This window comes from Bombina bombina, chromosome 5 (genome assembly GCF_027579735.1).
Source record: "Bombina bombina isolate aBomBom1 chromosome 5, aBomBom1.pri, whole genome shotgun sequence".
Taxonomy (NCBI): Eukaryota; Metazoa; Chordata; class Amphibia; order Anura; family Bombinatoridae; genus Bombina; species Bombina bombina.
The window spans coordinates 162,278,416-162,300,944 of NC_069503.1; the positions used below are offsets into that span (position 1 = coordinate 162,278,416).

Genomic DNA, 22,529 nt, shown 5'->3' on the forward strand with positions numbered 1-22,529 from the left:
TTCTGCTGAGGGGAGCTATATAACATCAGAGCAAGCCACACAGAAATATAAGCACCATGTGTTCCACACAATTCGGGGTGATTGTACAGCAGGACTGCTGACAGGCTTGTATTTAGTGTATTGTAGGAATTGTTACTGCCCATTACTAGAGGATCTCACTATCCCTCTAACCAGAATGTGCCCCAGCTCCTCCCACTAGCAGCAGCAGGGTTTACTGAAAGATGCCTGTTCTCTGTCCAGGGGGAAATTAGTTCCACCTGCAAAAATAGTGCAGGAACTCTGTTCCCATGCGTTCCCGCTGGAAATATATACCGAGGTAAACCTATCCATTGTCTCTTGTTATTTAACCATAGGGTAAGACAAAACTAATTATGATGGCTCAATGTGCATTGAGTATCTGATGGGTGTGTGTTACGATTGGCTAATTAAGGATTTAAAAGTCCCTGAGTTACTGCAGAAAGGTTTGACTGCTATATTCTAATTATCATAGGCTCATATACAGGCCTATGATATTAATACCAACTTGCTTATAATTAGATTGCATAGTATAACAGAACAAGCTGTGTCTCCTCCATGTTTTAGAATTTTTATGGCTGGTGGCAGTTTTATACCTGACATAGTTATTTCTCTCTTGTTTATTATAGCTACAAAATTAATGTTCTTCTCTTTCAGCTCCAGAACTTTTGGAAAGCCAAGGAGCAGTTCCACCAACAGATATCTGGGCAGTTGGAATTACAGCATTCATTATGTGAGAAATTTAGATTTATCACCAGTTTCCTAGCTCTAATGTGTTGTGTGGTGATGTGCCTGGATAGTCTAGATTCCTTAAGGTTAAGGGGCATATTTATCAATGTGCAAGCGGACATGATACGAAGTAGCGTACATCAATAAATGCCGTCAGCATACGCTGTTCACCAGAACTAGCAGGGGGGTGTCAATCAACCTGATCGTATTCGATAGGGTTGATTTCTGTCCGTGGCCACAGAGCAGGCGGACAAGTTATGGAGCAGTGGTCTTTCTGTTTCCGGCGAGCCTCCATACGGAGCTTGATAAATATGCCCCTTAGTGAGTAAGAAGAGGGAACTTTGGGTGACTTCTCAGTTACATGGTTTTCTTGGGGCATGCACTCACCTTTTAATGCAAGAATATATTTGTGTTTTATGTAGGATTTTATGAACAATATTGCAAGCTAGTTAGTTAATTGGGTAACTGTAGTATCTAATTAATAGACATGTTTGCAGGTTCTAATTTGTGCAATAATATTGATTACTTATCTGGTCTCACTAATAAATCCCCCTCTGTAAATGTACCCCCTATAAACTACTTTTTATGAGATGTTACTTCCGAAATTCATACCGCTAGATTTAGAGTTCTGCGGCCTAAGGGGTGCGTTAGCTACGGGTGTTTTTTCCCCCCGCACCTTTTAAATACCGCTGGTATTTAGAGTTCACAGAAGGGCTGCGTTAGGCTTCAAAAAGGGAGCGTAGAGCATAATTTACCGTCACTGCAACTCTAAATACCAGCGGTGCTTACGGACGCAGCCAGCTTAAAAAACGTGCTCGTGCACGATTCCCCCATAGGAAACAATGGGGCCGTTTGAGCTTGAAAAAAATCTAACACCTGCAAAAAAGCAGCGTTCAGCTCCTAACGCAGCCCCATTGTTTCCTATGGGGAAACACTTCCTAAGTCTGCACCTAACACCCTAACATGTACCCCGAGTCTAAACACCCCTAATCTTACACTTATTAACCCCTAATCTGCCACCCCCGCTATCGCTGACCCCTGCATATTATTATTAACCCCTAATCTGCCGCTCCGCACACCGCCGCAACCTACATTATCCCTATGTACCCCTAATCTGCTGCCCCTAACACCGCCGACCCCTATATTATATTTATTAACCCCTAATCTGTCGCCCCCAACGTTGCCGCCACCTACCTACAATTATTAACCCCTAATCTGCTGACCGGACCTCACCGCTACTATAATAAAGTTATTAACCCCTAATCCGCCTCACTCCCGCCTCAATAACCCTATAATAAATAGTTTTAAGCCCTAATCTGCCCTCCCTAACATCACCGACACCTTACTTCAAGTATTAACCCCTAATCTGCCGACCGGACCTCACCGCTACTCTAATAAATTTATTAACCCCTAAAGCTAAGTCTAACCCTAACACTAACACCCCCCTAAGTTAAATATAATTTTTATCTAACAAAATAAATTAACTCTTATTAAATAAATTATTCCTATTTAAAGCTAAATACTTACCTGTAAAATAAACCCTAATATAGCTACAATATAAATTATAATTACATTGTAGCTATTTTAGGATTAATATTTATTTTACAGGTAACTTTGTATTTATTTTAACCAGGTACAATAGCTATTAAATAGTTAATAACTATTTAATAGCTACCTAGTTAAAATAATTACAAAATTACCTATATCAATAAATTAATTAAATAAAATACCTACAATTATCTACAATTAAACCTAACACTACACTATCAATAAATTAATTACATACAAATACCTACAAATAAATACAATTAAATAAACTAACTAAAGTACAAAAAATAAAAAAAGAACTAAGTTACAAAAAATAAAAAAATTATTTACAAACATTATAAAAATATTACAACAATTTTAAGCTAATTACACTTACTCTAAGCCCCCTAATAAAATAAAAAGGCACCCAAAATAAAAAAATGCCCTACCCTATTCTAAAATAAAAATAGAAAAGCTCTTTTACCTTACCAGCCCTTAAAAGGGCCTTTTGCGGGGCATGCCCCAAAGAATTCTGCTCTTTTGCCTGTAAAAAAAAACATACAATACCCCCCCCCAACATTACAACCCACCACCCACATACCCCTAATCTAACCCAAACCCCCCTTAAATAAACCTAACACTAAGCCCCTGAAGATCTCCCTAACTTATCTTCACCACGCCGGGTATCACCGATCCGTCCAGAAGAGGCTCCGAAATCTTCATCCAAGCCCAAGAGATCCCTCATCCGACTGAAGTCTTGATCCAAGCGGGGGATGAAGAGATCCATCATCCGGCTGACGTCTTCTATCAAGCGGCATCTTCAATCTTCTTTCTTCCGGATCCATCTTCATCCCGCCGACGGGGAACATCCATCCTGGCCGACGACTTCCCGACGAATGGCGGTTCCTTTAAGGGACGTCATCCAAGATGGCGTCCCTCGAATTCCGATTGGCTGATAGGATTCTATCAGCCAATCGGAATTAAGGTAGGAAAATTCTGATTGGCTGATGGAATCAGCCAATCAGATTCAAGTTCAATCCGATGGGCTGATCCAATCAGCCAATCAGATTGAGCTTGCATTCTATTGGCTGATCGGATTCAAGTTCAATCCAATTGGCTGATCCAATCAGCCAATCAGATTGAGCTCGCATTCTATTGGCTGATCGGAACAGCCAATAGAATGCGAGCTCAATCTGATTGGCTGATTGGATCAGCCAATCGGATTGAACTTGAATCTGATTGACTGATTCCATCAGCCAATCAGAATTTTCCTACCTTAATTCCAATTGGCAGATAGAATCCTATCAGCCAATCGGAATTCGATGGATGCCATCTTGGATGACGTCCCTTAAAGGAACCGTCATTCGTCGGGAAGTCGTCGGCCAGGATGGATGTTCTGCGTCAGCGGGATGAAGATGGATCCGGAAGAAAGAAGATTGAAGATGCCGCTTGATAGAAGACTTCAGCCGGATGATGGATCTCTTCAGCCCCCGCTTGGATCAAGACTTCAGCCGGATGATGGATCTCTTCAGCCCCCGCTTGGATCAAGACTTCAGCCGGATGATGGACCTCTTCAGCCCGATGATGGACCTCTTCAGCCCCCGCTTGGGCTTGGATGAAGATTTCGGAGCCTCTTCTGGACGGATCGGTGATACCCGGCTTGGTGAAGATAAGTTAGGGAGATCTTCAGGGGCTTAGTGTTAGGTTTATTTAAGGGGGGTTTGGGTTAGATTAGGGGTATGTGGGTGGTGGGTTGTAATGTTGGAGGAGGTATTGTATGTTTTTTTTTACAGGCAAAAGAGCAGAATTCTTTGGGGCATGCCCCGCAAAAGGCCCTTTTAAGGGCTGGTAAGGTAAAAGAGCTTTTCTATTTTTATTTTAGAATAGGGTAGGGCATTTTTTTTATTTTGGGGGGCTTTGTTATTTTATTAGGGGGCTTAGAGTAAGTGTAATTAGCTTAAATTGTTGTAATATTTTTATAATGTTTGTAAATAATTTTTTTATTTTTTGTAACTTAGTTCTTTTTTATTTTTTGTACTTTAGTTAGTTTATTTAACTGTATTTATTTGTAGGTATTTTTATGTAATTAATTTATTGATAGTGTAGTGTTAGGTTTAATTGTAGATAATTGTAGGTATTTTATTTAATTAATTTATTGATAGTGTAGTGTTATGTTTAATTGTAACTTAGGTTAGGATTTATTTTACAGGTAATTTTGTAATTATTTTAACTAGGTAGCTATTAAATAGTTATTAACTATTTAATAGCTATTGTACCTGGTTAAAATAAATACAAAGTTACCTGTAAAATAAATATTAATCCTAAAATAGCTACAATATAATTATAATTTATATTGTAGCTATATTAGGGTTTATTTTACAGGTAAGTATTTAGCTTTAAATAGGAATAATTTATTTAATAAGAGTTAATTTATTTCGTTAGATAAAAATTATATTTAACTTAGGGGGGTGTTAGTGTTAGAGTTAGACTTAGCTTTAGGGGTTAATAAATTTATTAGATTAGCGTTGAGGTCCGGTAGCCAGATTAGGGGTTAATACTTGAAGTTAGGTGTCGGTGATGTTAGGGAGGGCAGATTAGGGGTTAATACTATTTATTATAGGGTTATTGAGGCGGGAGTGAGGGGGATTAGGGGTTAATAACTTTATTATAGTAGCGGTGAGGTCCGGTCGGCAGATTAGGGGTTAATACTTGAAGTTAGGTGTCGGTGATGTTAGGGAGGGCAGATTAGGGGTTAATACTATTTATTATAGGGTTATTGAGGCGGGAGTGAGGCGGATTAGGGGTTAATAACTTTATTATAGTAGCAGTGAGGTCCGGTCGGCAGATTAGGGGTTAATACTTGAAGTTAGGTGTCGGTGATGTTAGGGAGGGCAGATTAGGGGTTAATACTATTTATTATAAGGTTATTGAGGCGGGAGTGAGGCGGATTAGGGGTTAATAACTTTATTATAGTAGCGGTGAGGTCCGGTCGGCAGATTAGGGGTTAATAATTGTAGGTAGGTGGCGGCGACGTTGGGGGCGTCAGATTAGGGGTTAATAAATATAATATAGGGGTCGGCGGTGTTAGGGGCAGCAGATTAGGGGTACATAGGGATAATGTAGGTTGCGGCGGTGTGCGGTCGGCAGATTAGGGGTTAAAAAAATGTATTAGAGTGGCGGCGATGTGGGGGGGGGCCTTGGTTTAGGGGTACATAGGTAGTTTATGGGTGTTAGTGTACTTTAGAGCACAGTATTTAAGAGCTTTATGAACCTGCGTTAGCCCAGAAAGCTCTTAACTCCTGGCTTTTCTCTGCGGCTGGCGTTTTGTCGTTAGATTTCTAACGCTCACTTCAGCCAAGACTCTAAATACCGGCATTAGGAAGATCCCATTGAAAAGATAGGATACACAAATGGCGTAGGGGGATCTGCGGTATGGAAAAGTCGCGGCTGCAAAGTGAGCGTTAGACCCTTTCCTGACTGACTCTAAATACCAGCGGGCGGCCAAAACCAGCGTTAGGAGCCCCTAACGCTGGTTTTGATGGCTAACGCAGAACTCTAAATCTAGGCGAAAGTTTTTAATATAAAATCTATACCACTGTTTTTCCAACCTGTCCTGAGGTCTCCCCAATAAGGCTGGGTTTTAAGGATTAGCTTGGATGAGAGCAGGTAAAATAGCCATGTTTACTAATCAGCTGATTATTTCACCTGTGCTCCAGTTCAGATACCCTTAATATGTGGCCTGTTAGGGAGTCCTGAGAACAAGTTTGAAAACCAGTGATCTATACCAAAAATTAAGTTTTGGTTATAAGCAAACTATGCAATTTTCCTCTGCTGTACCACCTACCCACAGGGCTGAAGCATGCACCAGTACAAGAAGAGGGTGCACACATACCCTATCAACAGTGCCTAATGTGGGGATATAATAAAATTTGACTTTCATGATTTAGAAAAAGAGTACAATTTAAAAACCTTTTCAATTTACTTTTATTTTCAAAGTTAAATCTTTATCTTCGTATCATATTTTACAATTTTGAGCCTTTCCACCAGGGTAAGAGTCAGGCTGAGGAACGTGTCTGTTTCTTGAGCTTCATATATTTAAAGGGACTTGAAACACAATTTTTTTCAGATATAATATACAATTCAGATAGAATATACAATTTTAAACAACTTTGCAATTTACTAATATTATCAAATTTGCTTCATTCCCTTTATGAGAGCTAGCAGAATACATCTAGTCAGCCAATCACAAGAGGCAAATATGTGCAGACACCAATCACTATCTAGCTCCCACTAGTGTACGATATGTACATATTCTTTTTCTACAAGGGATACCAAGAGAACAAAGCAAATTTGAAAATAGAAGTGAGATTAAAAGGGTCTTAAAATTACATGCGCTATCTGAATCATGCAAGTTAATTGCAACAAATGTATGTTGTCATAGAAAGAAGCTATGTTTCAACAAAGGAAAGATAATTAATTTAATAACTGAAGCAAATTTAAAAGTTTTTCCAAATTGTATTCTCTGGGGCATATGTATCAAGCTCCGAATGGAGATTGATGCCCCGTGTTTCTGGCGAGCCTGCAGACTCCCCAGAAACACCAGTTATGAAGCAGCAGTCTTTGTGATCGCTGCTCCATAACCTGTCTGCCTGCTCTGAGCAGGCGGACAGACATCGCCGGAAATCAACCTGATCGAGTACGATCGGGTTGATTGACCACCCCCTGTTGGCGGCCCATTGTCCGCGAGTCTGCAGGGGGCGGCATTGCACCAGCAGCTCTTGTGAGCTGCTGGTGCAATGCTGAATACGGCGAGCGTATTGCTCGCTGTATTCAGCGAGGTCTGACGGACCTGATCCGCACTGTCGGATCAGGTCCGCCAGACTTTCTTAAATAGGCCTCTATCTGAATCATGAAAGTTTAATTTTGACTTTCAGGTCCTATTCAAATTTTGATATTCAAATGCACTTCTTTCTCTTTCAATGTGGTAAATTTAAGAATGCAAATAAATAAAGTTGGGTTTTTATTAAATCAGACCTTCTTAATAACAAAAATGTTTCATTTTGACTTCCAGTTCCCTATTAAGGGACATTATACTATTTAAGATTATAATATAAAATGTTTAATTATGTGTAGTTAAAAACCATTATACTTTAATTTATTTTCTCCCTTTTTTCTGCAATTCAATTCTGCATGTGCAAGCTCCAGACTTAATATTGCAGCCATTGGGTACACATTCTAGTGACTCATTTATAGCTGCCAATCATTGGCCTCTACAGAAAATAAAAGAAAGGAAACCTAGGTTACAGCTTGATTGCCCCCCCCCCCCATTGCTTTGTAGACACAAGGGGGCATATCTATCAAGCTCTGTATGGAGCTTGAAGCCCTGAAGGCTTGCCAGAAACACCAGTCTAATAGACCGCTGCTCTATAACCTGTCCGCCTGCTCTGAGGAGGCGAACAGACATTGAAGCAATTCAAACCGATCGAATGCAATCGGGTTGATTGACACCGCCCTGCGATTGGCCGCAAATCTGCAGGGGGCGGCGTTGCACGAGCAGTTCACAAGAGCTGCTGGTGCAATGCTGAATGCGGAGAGCGTATTGCTCTCCGCATTCAGCGTGGTCTGTCTGACATGATCCGCAATGTCAGATCATGTCCAACAGGCCTTTCATAAATAGACCCATACAACATTATACTTTTTTCAGCAAAATCAAAACATCTAATATCATCCCAAACATTGCATCTGCATATTATTATCAGCATTTATATAGTTCTCCCTGCATAGACCTTCAGGATCTTTCTGACATTTTCATTTTCACCTGCACACAAAAACACATTTTTAGATTGTGAGCTCTTCAGGGCAGCAACTCTATTCCTAGTGTTTTCTATACAGTATTATCCAATTTAAAATAAATTTAAAAAAAATCAACAAACTGGTTGTACTATCAAGACTAGATGGATATGTACATCAACCTCATTACACAAATAAAAGTACAAATACACATACATTTTATCTGTGCCAATTACTATCAGCTTTTGCATTTCCTATTTGTCTGCTGCAATGTATTGTATTAAATTGCGGTCATATTATTTAATTTGTAATCAGTGTAGGATATTTTGTGACACATGTAGGATATGCTGTGACATATTTATTTTATTGTCCTTAGGTTGAGCGCTGAATATCCATTTAGTACCGATAGCACTACTGAGTTAGAAAAAGCAATCAAGAAAGGACTGGTAAAGTTTTCGAGATGCCATGCTGGTTTATCTGGAGGAGCAGTTTGTTTCTTGCAGAGCACACTCTGGGCAAATCCATGGTATGATGTGGGCATTGCTAAAGAATTGTTATGTGTATTACTGGCTGTTTTAACTTTTTTGCATGTAAAGCCAGATTCTTCATTTAGAACAGGGTGCAGTATTCTGTAGCAGTGGTTGAAAATCTCTATCTTTTGGATAACTAAAATGCAGGGATCTTAGCTAAATCCTGCCTGAACCCAGAAGGTGGTTTATATCTATGTAGAAAATAATTCAAATTCTGGTCTTTTGTCTTCCCTGAAGACAAACTTGAAGACCAAAATCTCTACTCTTTCTCCCAGCATTTGGCATACAAACAACAGCTACAGCTGATAAAAAAAGAATATGAAAAAGGAAAAAGAAAAAAAAAAAGAAAACTGCTAAGTAGCAAACAACAATTCTCTTGCAGGGGAAGCCAAATAGATAAATAAAGCTTAACGTTTAATAATTACTATGTTACTCTCAAAAGGTGAACTTCTCAGGCCTGTGGCTGCTGCGGTATGTTTGGATCATTTTTGAGCTAATGATGTCTGATTTAATTTATAGTTGATGTTTGTCATCACATTATACTCCATCCAGAGAGGGACTGTAGCCCCTGACATTTTTAGGATAATAATTGTGGGAGTTCACCTTGAGAGAGTTTAAACATGATAGGCCCATCTATTGCCCACCTTTGTGGGGTGTAGCCTAAACATAGCAGTAACTTGAGTAGGGGCCAAGTGCACCACAATGGGCTTCTCAGTTGCAGGCCAGTCACTCCATTGAAGTGGATTAATGTGTTATCTTATTGTAAAATTGTTTCTGTACATTATTAATTATTGTTTTTTTTCTTGCCAATACCTCAGCAGCCCTGATATGTTTGTATATTTTCATTTTTAAATGTTTTTAATATGAGTAAAAATATACCTATTTCTTTCATGTAATTGGCAAGAGTCCATGAGCTAGTGACGTATGGGATATACAATCCTACCAGGAGGGGCAAAGTTTCCCAAACCTCAAAATGCCTATAAATACACCCCTCACCACACCCACAATTCAGTTTTACAAACTTTGCCTCCTATGGAGGTGGTGAAGTAATTTTGTGCTAAGATTTCTACGTTGACATGCGCTTCTCAGCATTTTGAAGCCCGATTCCTCTCAAGTACAGAGAATGTCAGAGGGATGTGAAGGGAGTATCACCTATTGAATGCAATGGTTTTCCTCACGGGAGATCTATTTCATAGGTTCTCTGTTATCGGTCGTAGAGATTCATCTCCTACCTCCCTTTTCAGATCGACGATATACTCTCATATACCATTACCTCTACTGATAACTGTTTCAGTACTGGTTTGGCTATCTGCTATATGTGGATGGGTGTCTTTCAGTAAGTATGTTTTTATTACTTAAGACACCTCAGCTATGGTTTGGCACTTTATGCATTAATATAAAGTTCTAAATATATGTATTGTACTTATATTTGCCGTGAGTCAGGTTCATGTATTTCCTTTTTGCAGACTGTTTCATATTTGGGGAAAATAAACATATTAAGAAATTTTTTTCTTACCTGGGGTTTAAAATTGACTTCATTTTTCTTTGCAAATTGCGGGCAGGATTAGGCCCGCGGGAGCGCCAAATGCTAGACTTTATTGCGTCATTCTTGGCGCGAGAATTTTTTGGTGCGAAAGTACGTCCGTTAACGCAAGTTCATTATTTCCGGCGTCATAGTTGAAGCCGAGTTCCTTACACAAGGTTGCGTTGTTAGTGACGCGAGTGTCCGGACGTTGTTGTGCGTCATACTTGGCGCCAAATTTTTTCTTTATTTTTTCACCCCATTGCTATTTGCCTCTTGCCTTTTTCTATGTCAGAGGGCTATGCTATTTGCATTTTTTCCCATTCCTGAAACTGTCATATAAGGAAATTGATAATTTTGCTTTATATGTTGCAAGATGTCTCAATCTGATCCTGTCTCAGAAGTATCTGTTGGAACTTTGCTGTCTGATATCGGTTCTACCAAAGCTAAGTGCATTTGTTGTAAACTTGTGGAGATTATATCTCTGAATGTCATTTGTAATAGTTGTCATGATAAACTTTTACATGCAGATTCTGGGGGGTAGTTATCAAGCCGTCAACCTCAAATACGCTGGAATTCCGCAGCGTATTTGTGGCGAGGCTGATTCGCCTTAGTTATCAAAGGCTACAGACCGGCAAAAGTAGAATTTTGTGACGTAAGCTTCGATCCGCCGGACTCAGTCCGACACAGATCGATTCTTACGTCACTCCAGATGTTCCGCACACAAGTGCGGCACAATCTGACTACTTTTGCTAGTTATAAAAAAACTAGCAGGTACGCTCGGCACTTTTACGGCCCAGCATACCTGGTTTTCAATCCGCCGCCCTGGAGGCGGCGGATCCCATAGGAATCAATGGGAGTCTGACCATAGCGAAAGTACATGTTCGCTGCTGCCCGACATCCCATTGATTTCTATGGGAGCTGTCTACACCTAACACCCTAACATGTACCCCGAGTCTAAACACCGCTAATCTGTCCCCCCCCCTACACTGCCGCAACTAAATAAAGTTATTACCCCCTAAACCGCCGCTCCTAGACCCCGCCGCAACTATAATAAATGTATTAACCCCTAAACCGCCGCTCCCGGACACCGCCGCAACCTATATTAAACTTATTAACCCCTAATCTGCCCCCCTCACACTGTCGCCACCTATAATACATATATTAACCCCTATCCTGCCCCCCTACACCGCCGCCACTGTAATAAATTTATTAACCCCTAAACCTAAGTCTAACACTAACCCTAACACCCCCCTAACTTAAATATTAATTAAATAAATCTAAATAATATTTCTATTATTAACTAAATTAATCCTATTTAAAGCTAAATACTTACCTTTAAAATAAACCCTATTATAGCTACAATATAAATAATAATTATATTGTAGCTATCTTAGGATTTATTTTTATTTTACAGGTAACTTTCAATTTATTTTAACTAGGTACAATAGCTATTAAATAGTTATTAACTATTTAATAGCTACCTAGCTAAAATAAAGAGAAATTTACCTGTAAAATAAATCCTAACCTAAGTTACAATTACACCTAACACTACACTATACCTTAATAATTTATTTCTATTTAAAACTAAATACTTACCTGTAAAATAAACCCTAAGATAGCTACAATGTAATTAATAATTACATTGTAGCTATTTTAGGATTTATATTTATTTTACAGGTAACTTTGTATTTATTTTAGCTAGTTAGAATAGTTATTAAATAGTTATTAACTATTTAATAACTACCTACCTAAAAGAAATACAAAATTACCTGTAAAATAAATCCTAACCTAAGTTACAATTAAACCTAACACTACACTATCATTACATTAATTAAATAAATTACCTACAAATAACTACAATTAAATACAATTACATAAACTAACTAAAGTACAAAAAATAAAAAAAGCTAAGTTACAAACATTTAAAAAAAATTACAACAATTTTAAGCTAATTACACCTACTCTAAGCCCCCTAATAAAATAACAAAGCCCCCCAAAATGAAAAAATTCCCTACCCTATTCTACATTAAAAAAGTTCAAAGCTCTTTTACCTTACAAGCCCTTAAAAGGGCCTTTTGTGGGGCATGCCCCAAAGAAAACTTCTCTTTTGCCTGTAAAAGAAAAATACAACCCCCCCCAACATTAAAACCCACCACCCACATACCCCTAATCTAACCCAAACCCCCCTTAAAATAACCTAACACTAATCCCCTGAAGATCATCCTACCTTGAGTTGTCTTCACTCAGCCGAGCCACCAATGGAACTGAAGAGGAGATCTGGAGCGGCAGAAGTTATCCTCCAGGCGGCGCTGAAGAAGTCTTCCATCCGGCCAATGTCATCTTCCAAGCGGCGCTGAAGAAGTCTTCTATCCGGGCGATGTCATCTTCCGAGCGGGGTCTTCAATCTTCTTTCTTCAGGATCGATCTTCATCCCGCCGACGCGGAACATCCTTCTTTCCTGACGGACTACCGACGAATGAAGGCTCCTTTAAGGGACGTCATCCAAGATGGCGTCCCTTCAATTCCGATTGGCTGATAGGATTCTATCAGCCAATCGGAATAAAGGTAGGAAAAATTTGATTGGCTGATTGAATCAGCCAATCAGATTGAGCTCGCATTCTATTGGCTGATCGGAACAGCCAATAGAATGCGAGCTCAATCTGATTGGCTGATTGGATCAGCCAATCGGATTGAACTTCAATCTGATTGGCTGATTCCATCAGCCAATCAGAATTTTCCTTAATTCCGATTGGCTGATAGAATCCTATCAGCCAATCGGAATTCGAGGGACGCCATCTTGGATGACGTCCCTTAAAGGAGCCTTCATTCGTCGGTAGTCCGTCGGGAAAGAAGGATGTTCCGCGTCGGCCGGATGAAGATCGATCCTGAAGAAAGAAGATTGAAGACCCCGCTTGGAAGAAGACATCGCCCGGATAGAAGACTTCTTCAGCGCCGCTTGGAAGATGACATCGGCCGGATGGAAGACTTCTTCAGCGCCGCCTGGAGGATCACTTCATCGGATGGAAGATTTCTTCAGTGCCCCTTGGAGGATCACTTCTGCCGCTCCAGATCTCCTCTTCAGTTCCATCGGTGGCTCGGCTGAGTGAAGACGACTCAAGGTAGGATGATCTTCAGGGGATTAGTGTTAGGTTATTTTAAGGGGGGTTTGAGTTAGATTAGGGGTATGTGGGTGGTGGGTTTTAATGTTGGGGGGGGTTGTATTTTTCTTTTTACAGGCAAAAGAGCAGTTTTCTTTGGGGCATGCCCCACAAAAGGCCCTTTTAAGGACTGGTAAGGTAAAAGAGCTTTGAACTTTTTTTAATGTAGAATAGGGTAGGGAATTTTTTATTTTGGGGGGCTTTGTTATTTATTTATTTTTAAAGATGTTTTTTTATTGAGGTTGAAGTCATACGTAACAAACAATATTTCACCCACACAGGGTAAATACAAAATACAAAGCAGTAATAATACTCAGTACATGGAATGAGAGTGATACAAATCAAGTATTCATGTTAAATAATAGCAAAAAGGTAGTGAAAATTATCAGATTAACCTGTGCAGGGGTAGGAATGACCTCTTTTAGATTTTCCTGCATAAACCAGCCACCACCATATGTAACAAGGCAAGATAAAAAGTAAGTACACATGTTCAGGGATCCTAATGACAAGGTAGATACTGCGTAGGATATATTGAGATTATGGAAAGTTAGACATCTCCAGATTGAAAAACCTTATGAATGCAATCATACAAATAGGGTACTTATAAGTATACATGGGCCTGGCTTGAGGGAGGGGGAAGTCAGTGGGCCAGAGCCACTTTAAATAGAGTAAAAGGGAGGGGGGGAGGCGGTGCCAGTTAATATGACAATTTAGTGAGTGGAGTAAAACCTCAGAGCTTTAAGATAAACTGCAATATAGACCTTTCCTCTATGTCTAATATAACCAAATTTAAGCTAGGGCATGCAGTAGTAAGGATAGTTTCCCGAGTAAGATATAGACAGGGGGGGATAACTAGGTACATGAATAATTAGAGATAAAGAGGACGCCCACATCTCTGTATGTCTCTAACACGGCGTATGCTGTAGCTTCTGTATATACATCTCAACTAAGATCCACAATCCATCCGACACGCCGGGCCGTGTCTTCCCAGTTAACACGGCCCAACAGTATCCAACAGACCATGTATTGGGAATATAACAACAAATAGACACTGTATATGCTTGCGTACAAGTAAGTTCAAATGTAATTGCTATAGAGCTGATCCTATAGTATTAGAACTAAAATGATTCCAGCTAAGACATATAAGATTTTAAGAGCAAGCCTAGGATATTAGCTTCTGAAGGAGCACGATGGGGCTAAACATAAGGGTCCAAGTCCTTATTGGTCGAGTTATATATGCATTTCAAATTGCTCCATTATTAAAGGAGTTCGGGAGACAAACTGTTGCTACATCTAAAAATAGAGAGGATTCTGTGCCGTACACATACACCAGTACAAAAGTACATATATGAGGATCAAAATAGCCTGGTATATGATATACGCCACAAAACTGTAGAAGTCATAAGTCATAATGGAGTCTATATTCAAAAGGACTGTATAAAATAAATGAGCAAATAGATAAATCATAAGCGTTAGCTGCATAAGTTATAAGGCAGAGAGATTCAATACAGGACATGTTAATAGGCTTAAATGGATGCTATTATTATCTAAAAATAAATGAGCAAATATATAAATCCTAAATGTGAGCTGCAAAACTTGTAGGACAGATATCAGTAAACGCTATCTGAATATTACCCAGATAAAACAAACAATGATACTGGGCTCTAACAATAACATATGAGGTACTTCCAAAATATATACTCAGCTTTAACTTCGTGACCTTAAAAACGACAGTACAATATAATATAACAAACACTGCACCTCTAACACATTGCAAACATATACAAAACATTGTATAGGAGAAAAATCAGTCCTATAAGACAGTGTTTTTCAACCAGTGTGCCGTGGCACACTAGTGTGCCGTGAGAGATCCTCAAGTGTGCCACGGCAGACTGACAACAGTGTGACATATTTTTTAAACTTTGCTTGTTTTTTACTCCCAGTGCAGGGGTAGTTTGTAGGAGGCATGGCATAACAACACAATACATACAGTATGTGTGTGTTTGTGTGTATGTGTATATATATATGCTGTATTAGGCTACAATGTGTGATTTTTTTAAAATTTTGGGATGGTGGTGTGCCACAGGATTTTTTTAATGTAAAAAAGTGTGCCACGGCAAAAAAAAGGTTAAAAATCACTGCTATAAGACATTGGGAGGTCTGAGTAACCAAGCGTTGAGCACGCTGTATTAAAACGAATACTGTATAATAATAAGTGAGATTTGGTTAGAAGAGTGTCTCTAGGGATCCTTTGCGATGTTGTGATCAGAGTAAAGTCTCAGTCTTAGGACTGCTTTTAAGAAAAGGAGTATTGTGATACAAACAGTTTCTATGCTAGAAGTTTAGGAAATAAAAGGCCACTGATGCAAAAATATAACATAGCTGAGTAAAGGCAATTTCAAGAGCAGACAACAGTGATGAGGGTGTCTGGATAGGGGCTGCGATAGCCAGTGTTTACCCTATACCATATCTGTATCCAGTCTGGGCATCAGAACAGCAGTTCAGGAGAACGTAGGCTCGAAATCCAAACTGAGACCAATAGTAACAATCAGGAAGCATGCATCTGCTCTGACAGGCACTATAAGAAAGGGCCGCTCCAAACCATGGCTGGTGCATAACTCTGTGCTGCGTGGCCAACAGACCTCCGGACTTCCAAAAGTAGGCAGACGTATCCTCCGCCACAGCGGCTGAAAGCAGCTCCAATCCACACTGGGCTGGTAAGTCAGATTCGGCCACTGATTCCCCCTCCGCCGACAAGGCTAGCGGTGGATACCGCTTTTCATCAGATGGAAGGTGCGACCCAGGGTTCAGTGACAGACCTAGCGAGCGCTGCATATCTGTGTTTTTGGGGAATCCCTCTAGTCTCGGCATAGCGGTCACTATGTAGACTGATGCAGCTGAGCTTGCTGGTGCCAGATCATTGGTAGTAGTACCAGGCAATACTGTAGATATGTCTCTTCTGGGCAACGTAGCCTGCAGTGATTCAGAGGGGTATTGAGTAGATAGCATGTTATCTGTTCGGCTATCCACGTGGGTGTTGCATCTGTAAAAGTGAGTAGCGCCATCTTGGTCACGTAGCCGCACAATGTCAGATCTTAAACTGTGAAAATGAGCATCAGCTTTGTCCAAAAGGTCCCTCAAAATGGAAGCGAGGCATATGGAGGTCCCCTCCATCTCACAGGCTTAATAAATAAGATAGAAAGGATTTTTTAAAACGGCATATAGAAAGGCTTTTGGGACTAGGTTTCAGGAGCTCTCCTAAAACACGTCTTTTCTCAGTAGCAGTTGGCTCCGCCCCCCCGGGCTTTGTTATTTTATTAGGGGGCTTAGAGTAGGTGTAATTAGTTTAAAATTGTTGTAATATTTTTTAAATGTTTGTAACTTATTTTTTTTATTTTTTGTAACTTAGCTTTTTTTATTTTTTGTACTTTAGTTAGTGTATGTAATTGTATTTAATTGTAGTTATTTGTAGGTAATTTATTTAATTAATGTAATGATAGTGTAGTGTTAGGTTTAATTGTAACTTAGGTTAGGATTTATTTTACAGGAAATTTTGTATTTCTTTTAGCTAGGTAGTTATTAAATAGTTAATAACTATTTAATAACTATTCTAACTAGCTAAAATAAATACAAAGTTACCTGTAAAATAAATATTAACCCTAAAATAGCTACAATATAATTATTAATTACATTGTAGCTATCTTAGGGTTTATTTTACAGGTAAGTATTTAGTTTTAAATAGGAATAATTTATTTAAGTATAGTGTAGTGTTAGGTGTAATTGTAACTTAGGTTAGTTTTTATTTTACAGGTAAATTTCTCTTTATTTTAGCTAGGTAGCTATTAAATAGTTAATAACTATTTAATAGCTATTGTACCTAGTTAAAATAAATTGAAAGTTACCTATAAAATAAAAATAAATCCTAAGATAGCTACAATATAATTATTATTTATATTGTAGCTATATTAGGGTTTATTTTAAAGGTAAGTATTTAGTTTTAAATAGGATTAATTTAGTTAATAATAGAAATATTATTTAGATTTATTTAATTAATATTTAAGTTAGGGGGGTGTTAGGGTTAGTGTTAGACTTAGGTTTAGGGGTTAATAAATTTATTACAGTGGCGGTGGTGTAGTGGGGGGCAGGATAGGGGTTAATAAATTTATTATAGGTGGTGACGGTGTAGGGGGTGCAGATTAGGGGTTAATAAATTTAATATAGGTTGCGGCAGGGTCCGGGAGCGGCGGTTTAGGGGTTAAACTATTTATTTAGTTGCGGCGAGGTGCGGGATTAGCAGGATAGGGGTTAATAACTTTATTATAGAGGGCGGCGGTATAGGGGGGGCAGGATAGGGTTTACTAGGTATAATGTAGGTTGCGGCGGTGTCCGGGAGCGGCGGTTTAGGGGTTAATACATTTATTATAGTTGCGGCGGGGTCTAGGAGCGGCGGTTTAGGGGTTAGTAACTTTATTGAGTTGCGGGAGGCTCCGGGGGCGCCGGTATAGGGGGTAGAACAGTGTAGTTTAGTGTGGGTGCTTAGTGACAGGCTAGCAATAAAGCTGTGAAAAAGCCGAAGAGCAGCGAGATCGGATGAGTGCTAGCTTTATTTGATAACTTAGGCAAATTTTTTCAGGTCCGCGGCGGCGATGTGAGGCGAGCTTAGGCGGGCGTATTGGGCCGGCGAAGGCAGGAAAGTAGACACGTTGATAACTACCCCCCAATGTGTCCATCAGTAATAGTACATTGCCGGCTGCAGTTCCTTCAACTTCTAATGTACATGATATACCTATGAATTTTAAAGAATTTGTTACTGATTCTATTCAGAAGGCTCTGTCTGCTTTTCCGCCTTCTAATAAATGTAAAAGGTCTTTTAAAACTTCTCATAAGGTTGATGAAATTTTAAATGACTGACAAAATAATGAATTATCCTCCTCTGATGAGGATCAATCTGATTCAGAAGATCCTTCCTCAGATATTGACACTGACAAATCTACTTATTTATTTAAAATGGAGTATATTCATTCTTTGTTAAAAGAAGTGTTAATTACTTTGGATATTGAGGAAACTAGTCCTCTTGAAATTAAAACTAGTAAACGTTTAAATTCTGTTTTTAAACCTCCTGTGGTTACTCCAGAGGTTTATCCTATTCCTGATGCTATTTCTGATATGATTTCTAAGGAATGGAATAAGCCGGGTACTTCTTTAATTCCTTCTTCAAGGTTTTAAAAATTGTATCCTTTACCAGCAATTTCAATAGAGTTTTGGGAAAAGATCCCCAAAGTTGATGGGGCTATTTCTACTATTGCTAAACGTACCACTATTCCTATGGAAGATAGTACTTATTTTAAAGATCCTTTAGATAGGAAACTTGAATCTTATCTAAGGAAAGCCTATTTATATTCAGGTCATCTTCTCAGGCCTGCAATTTCTTTGGCTGATGTTGCAGCTGCATCAACTTTTTGGTTGGAGAATTTAGCGCAACAAGAATTGGATTCTGACGTATCTAGCATTGTTCGCTTACTGCAACATGCTAATCATTTTATTTGTGATGCCATTTTTGATATTATCAAAATTGATGTTTGATCCATGTCTTTAGCTATTTTAGCTAGAAGAGCTTTGTGGGTTAAATCTTGGAATGCTGATATGACATCTAAGTCTAGATTGCTATCTCTTTCTTTCCAAGGTAATAATTTATTTGGTTCTCAGTTGGATTCTATTATTTCAACTGTTACTGGTGGGAAGGGAGTTTTTTGCCTCAGGATAAGGAACCTAAGGGTAAATCTAAGGCTTCTAACCATTTTCGTTCCTTTCGTCAAAATAAAGAACGAAAACCTAATCCTTCCCCCAAGGAATCTGTTTCCAATTGGAAGCCTTCCTCAAATTGGAATAAATCCAAGCCATTTAAGAAATCAACGTCAGCCCCTAAGTCTGCATGAAGGTGCGGCCCTCATTCCAGCTCAGCTGGTAGGGGGCAGATTAAGGTTTTTCAAGGATGTTTGGATCAATTCTGTCCAAAATCATTGGATTCAGAGCATTGTCTCTCAGGGGTATCGAATAGGATTCAAAGTAAGACCTCCTGTGAGAAGATTCTTTCTCTCACAAATCCCAGCAAATCCAGTAAAAGCTCAGGCTTTCCTGAAGTGTGTTTCAGACCTGGAGTTATCTGGGGTAATCAGGCCAGTTCCTTTTCAGGAACAGGGTCTGGGGTTTTATTCAAATCTATTCATTGTCCCAAAGAAGGAAAATTCATTCAGACCAGTTCTGGATCTGAAAATTTTGAATCGTTATGTAAGAGTACCAACTTTCAAAATGGTAACTATAAGGACTATTCTGCCTTTTGTTCAGCAAGGACATTATATGTCCACAATAGACTTGCAGGATGCATACCTTCATATTCCGATTCATCCAGATCATTATCAGTTCCTGAGATTCTCTTTTCTAGACAAGCATTACCAATTTGTTGCTCTTCCGTTTGGCCTAGCAACAGCTCCAAGAATCTTTTGAAAGGTTCTCAGTGCCCTGCTCTCTGTAACCAGAGAGCAGGGTATTGCGGTGTTTCCTTATTTGGACGATATCTTGGTACCAGCTAAGTCTTTACGTTCTGCAGAATCTCACACAAATCAACTAGTGTTGTTTCTTCTCAGTCATTCCCTTCAGTGGCTATGTGCATGGTAGTTTTAGGTCTCATGACTGCAGCTTCGGACGCGATCCCCTTTGTTCGTTTTCACATGAGACCTCTCCAGCTTTGTATGCTGAATCAATGGTGCAGGGATTATACAAATATATCACAATTAATATCCTTAAATCCCAATGTTCGACACTCTCTGACGTGGTGGTTAAATCACCAGCGTTTATTTCAAGGGGCTTCTTTTGTTCGGCCAACCTGGACTGTGATCACAACAGATGCGAGTCTTTCAGGTTGGGGAGCTGTTTGGGGATCTCTGACAGCACAAGGGGTTTGGAAATCTCAAGAAGCGAGATTACCAATCAATATTTTAGAACTCCGTGCAATTTTCAGAGCTCTTCAGTTTTGGCCTCTGTTAAAGAGAGAACCGTTCATTTGTTTTCAGACAGACAATATCACAACAGTGGCATATGTCAATAATCAGGGTGGGACTCACATTCCTCAAGCTATGAAAGAAGTATCTCGGATACTTGTTTGGGCGGAATCCAGCTCCTGTCTAATTTCTGCGGTGCATATCCCAGGTGTAGACAATTGGGAGGTGGATTATCTCAGCCGTCAAACTTTACATCCGGGGGAGTGGTCTCTCCATCCAGATGTGTTTTCTCAGATTGTTCAGATGTGGGGTCTTCCAGAGATAGATCTGATGGCCTCTCATCTAAACAAGAAACTTCCCAGATACCTGTTCAGGTCCAGTAATTTTGAGGCGGAAGCAGTGGATGCATTGACACTTCCTTGGTGTTATCAACCTGCTTATATTTTCCCGCCTCTAGTTCTTCTTCCAAGAGTGATCTCCAAAATCATCATGGAACAATCGTTTGTGTTGATGGTGGCTCCAGCATGGCCTCACAGGTTTTGGTATGCAGATCTTGTTCGGATGTCCAGTTGCCAGCCTTGGCCACTTCCGTTAAGGCCGGACCTATTGTCTCAAGGTCCGTTTTTCCATCAGGATCTCAAATCCTTAAATTTGAAGGTGTGGAAATTGAACGCCTAGTGCTAAGTCATAGAGGTTTCTCTGACTCATTGATTAATACTATGTTACAAGCTCGTAAGTCTGTCTCTAGAAAGATTTATTATCGAGTTTGGAAGACTTACATTTCATGGTGTTCCTCTGATAAATTCTCTTGGCATTCTTTTAGAATTCCTAGAATTTTACAGTTTCTTCAGGATGGTTTGGATAAGGGTTTGTCTGCAAGTTCCTTGAAAGGACAAATCTCTGCTCTTTCTGTTTTATTCCACAGAAAAATTGCTAAAGTTCCTGATATTCACTGTTTTGTACAGGCTTTGGTTCGTATCTGTCAGGGTTTTTCCCTGTTTTGTTTGCCATGTGCTGCTGGCAGCCATTTTACTCACCTCTATTCCTGACTATGGTGCATTGTGGGGGATGCTGCTCATTTCCTGCCCTTCCTTTTATGGCCAGACTGGTGTGCATCATTCATGTGAGACAGGATGCAGTCTCAGAATTGTGATGTCATCACTTATTATTTAAAGGGCCTCTGTTCAGTATGCTTTGCCTTTGCGTTGTCTCAGACCTGTTTGTGAGAGTTCCTGTGTATTACCTGGCTACCTGACGTCATTTCTGGTTCCTGATCCCTGGCTTGTTCCTGACTCTGCTGTTTTCCTTGTTCCTGATTCCGGCTCGTCTGACTATTCACTTTGGCTAACAAATTATAACAACATTAGTAGAGAAATTGTTGTCCCTTCCTTGTGTCCTAATCCTAAGAATTCTTTGGAAAGATCCTTACATTCTTTGGATGTGGTGAGAGCTTTGAAATATTATGTTGAAGCTACTAAAGATTTCAGGAAGACTTCTAGTCTATTTGTTATATTTTCTGGTTCTAGGAAAGGTCAGAAGGCTTCTGCTATTTCCTTGGCTTCTTTTTTAAAGCTTTTGATTTATCAAGCTTATTTGGAGTCGGGTCAGGCCCCGCCTCAGAGAATTACAGCTCATTCTACTAGATCAGTCTCCACTTCATGGGCTTTTAAGAATGAAGCTTCAGTTGATCAGATTTGCAAAGCGGCAACTTGGTCCTCTTTGCATACATTTACTAAATTCTACCGTTTTGATGTATTTGCTTCTTCTGAAGCAGTTTTTGGTAGAAATGTTCTTCAGGCAGCTGTTTCAGTTTGATTCTTCTGCTTATGTTTTAAGTTTTTCTTGTCATTAAAGAATAAACTTATAATTTGGGTTGTGGATTATTTTTTCAGCGGAAAATGGCTGTTCTTTATTTTTATCCCTCCCTCTCTAGTGACTGTTGCGTGGAGTTCCACATCTTGGGTATTATTAATATCCCATATGTCACTAGTTCATGGACTCTTGCCAATTACATGAAAGAAAACATAATTTATGTAAGAATTTACCTGATAAATTAATTTATTTCATATTGGCAAGGGTCCATGAGGCCCACCCTTTTTATGGTGGTTATGATTTTTTTGTATAAAGCACAATTATTTCCAAATTCCTTTGTTGATGCTTTATTACTCCTTTCTTTATCACCCCACTACTTGGCTATTCGTTAAACTGAATTGTGGGTGTGGTGAGGGGTGTACTTATAGGCATTTTGAGGTTTGGG

General features: G+C 39.4%; 1 protein-coding gene across 1 annotated transcript in view; it reads left to right on the forward strand.

The window, feature by feature from the left end:
- Nucleotides 1-22,529, forward strand: part of OBSCN (obscurin, cytoskeletal calmodulin and titin-interacting RhoGEF) — a 937,038-nt gene that overhangs the window by 910,853 nt on the left and 3,656 nt on the right. The window contains 2 exon segments of the mRNA XM_053713767.1: nt 673-748; nt 8,438-8,587. Coding sequence (XP_053569742.1) covers nt 673-748; nt 8,438-8,587 — 226 coding nt within the window.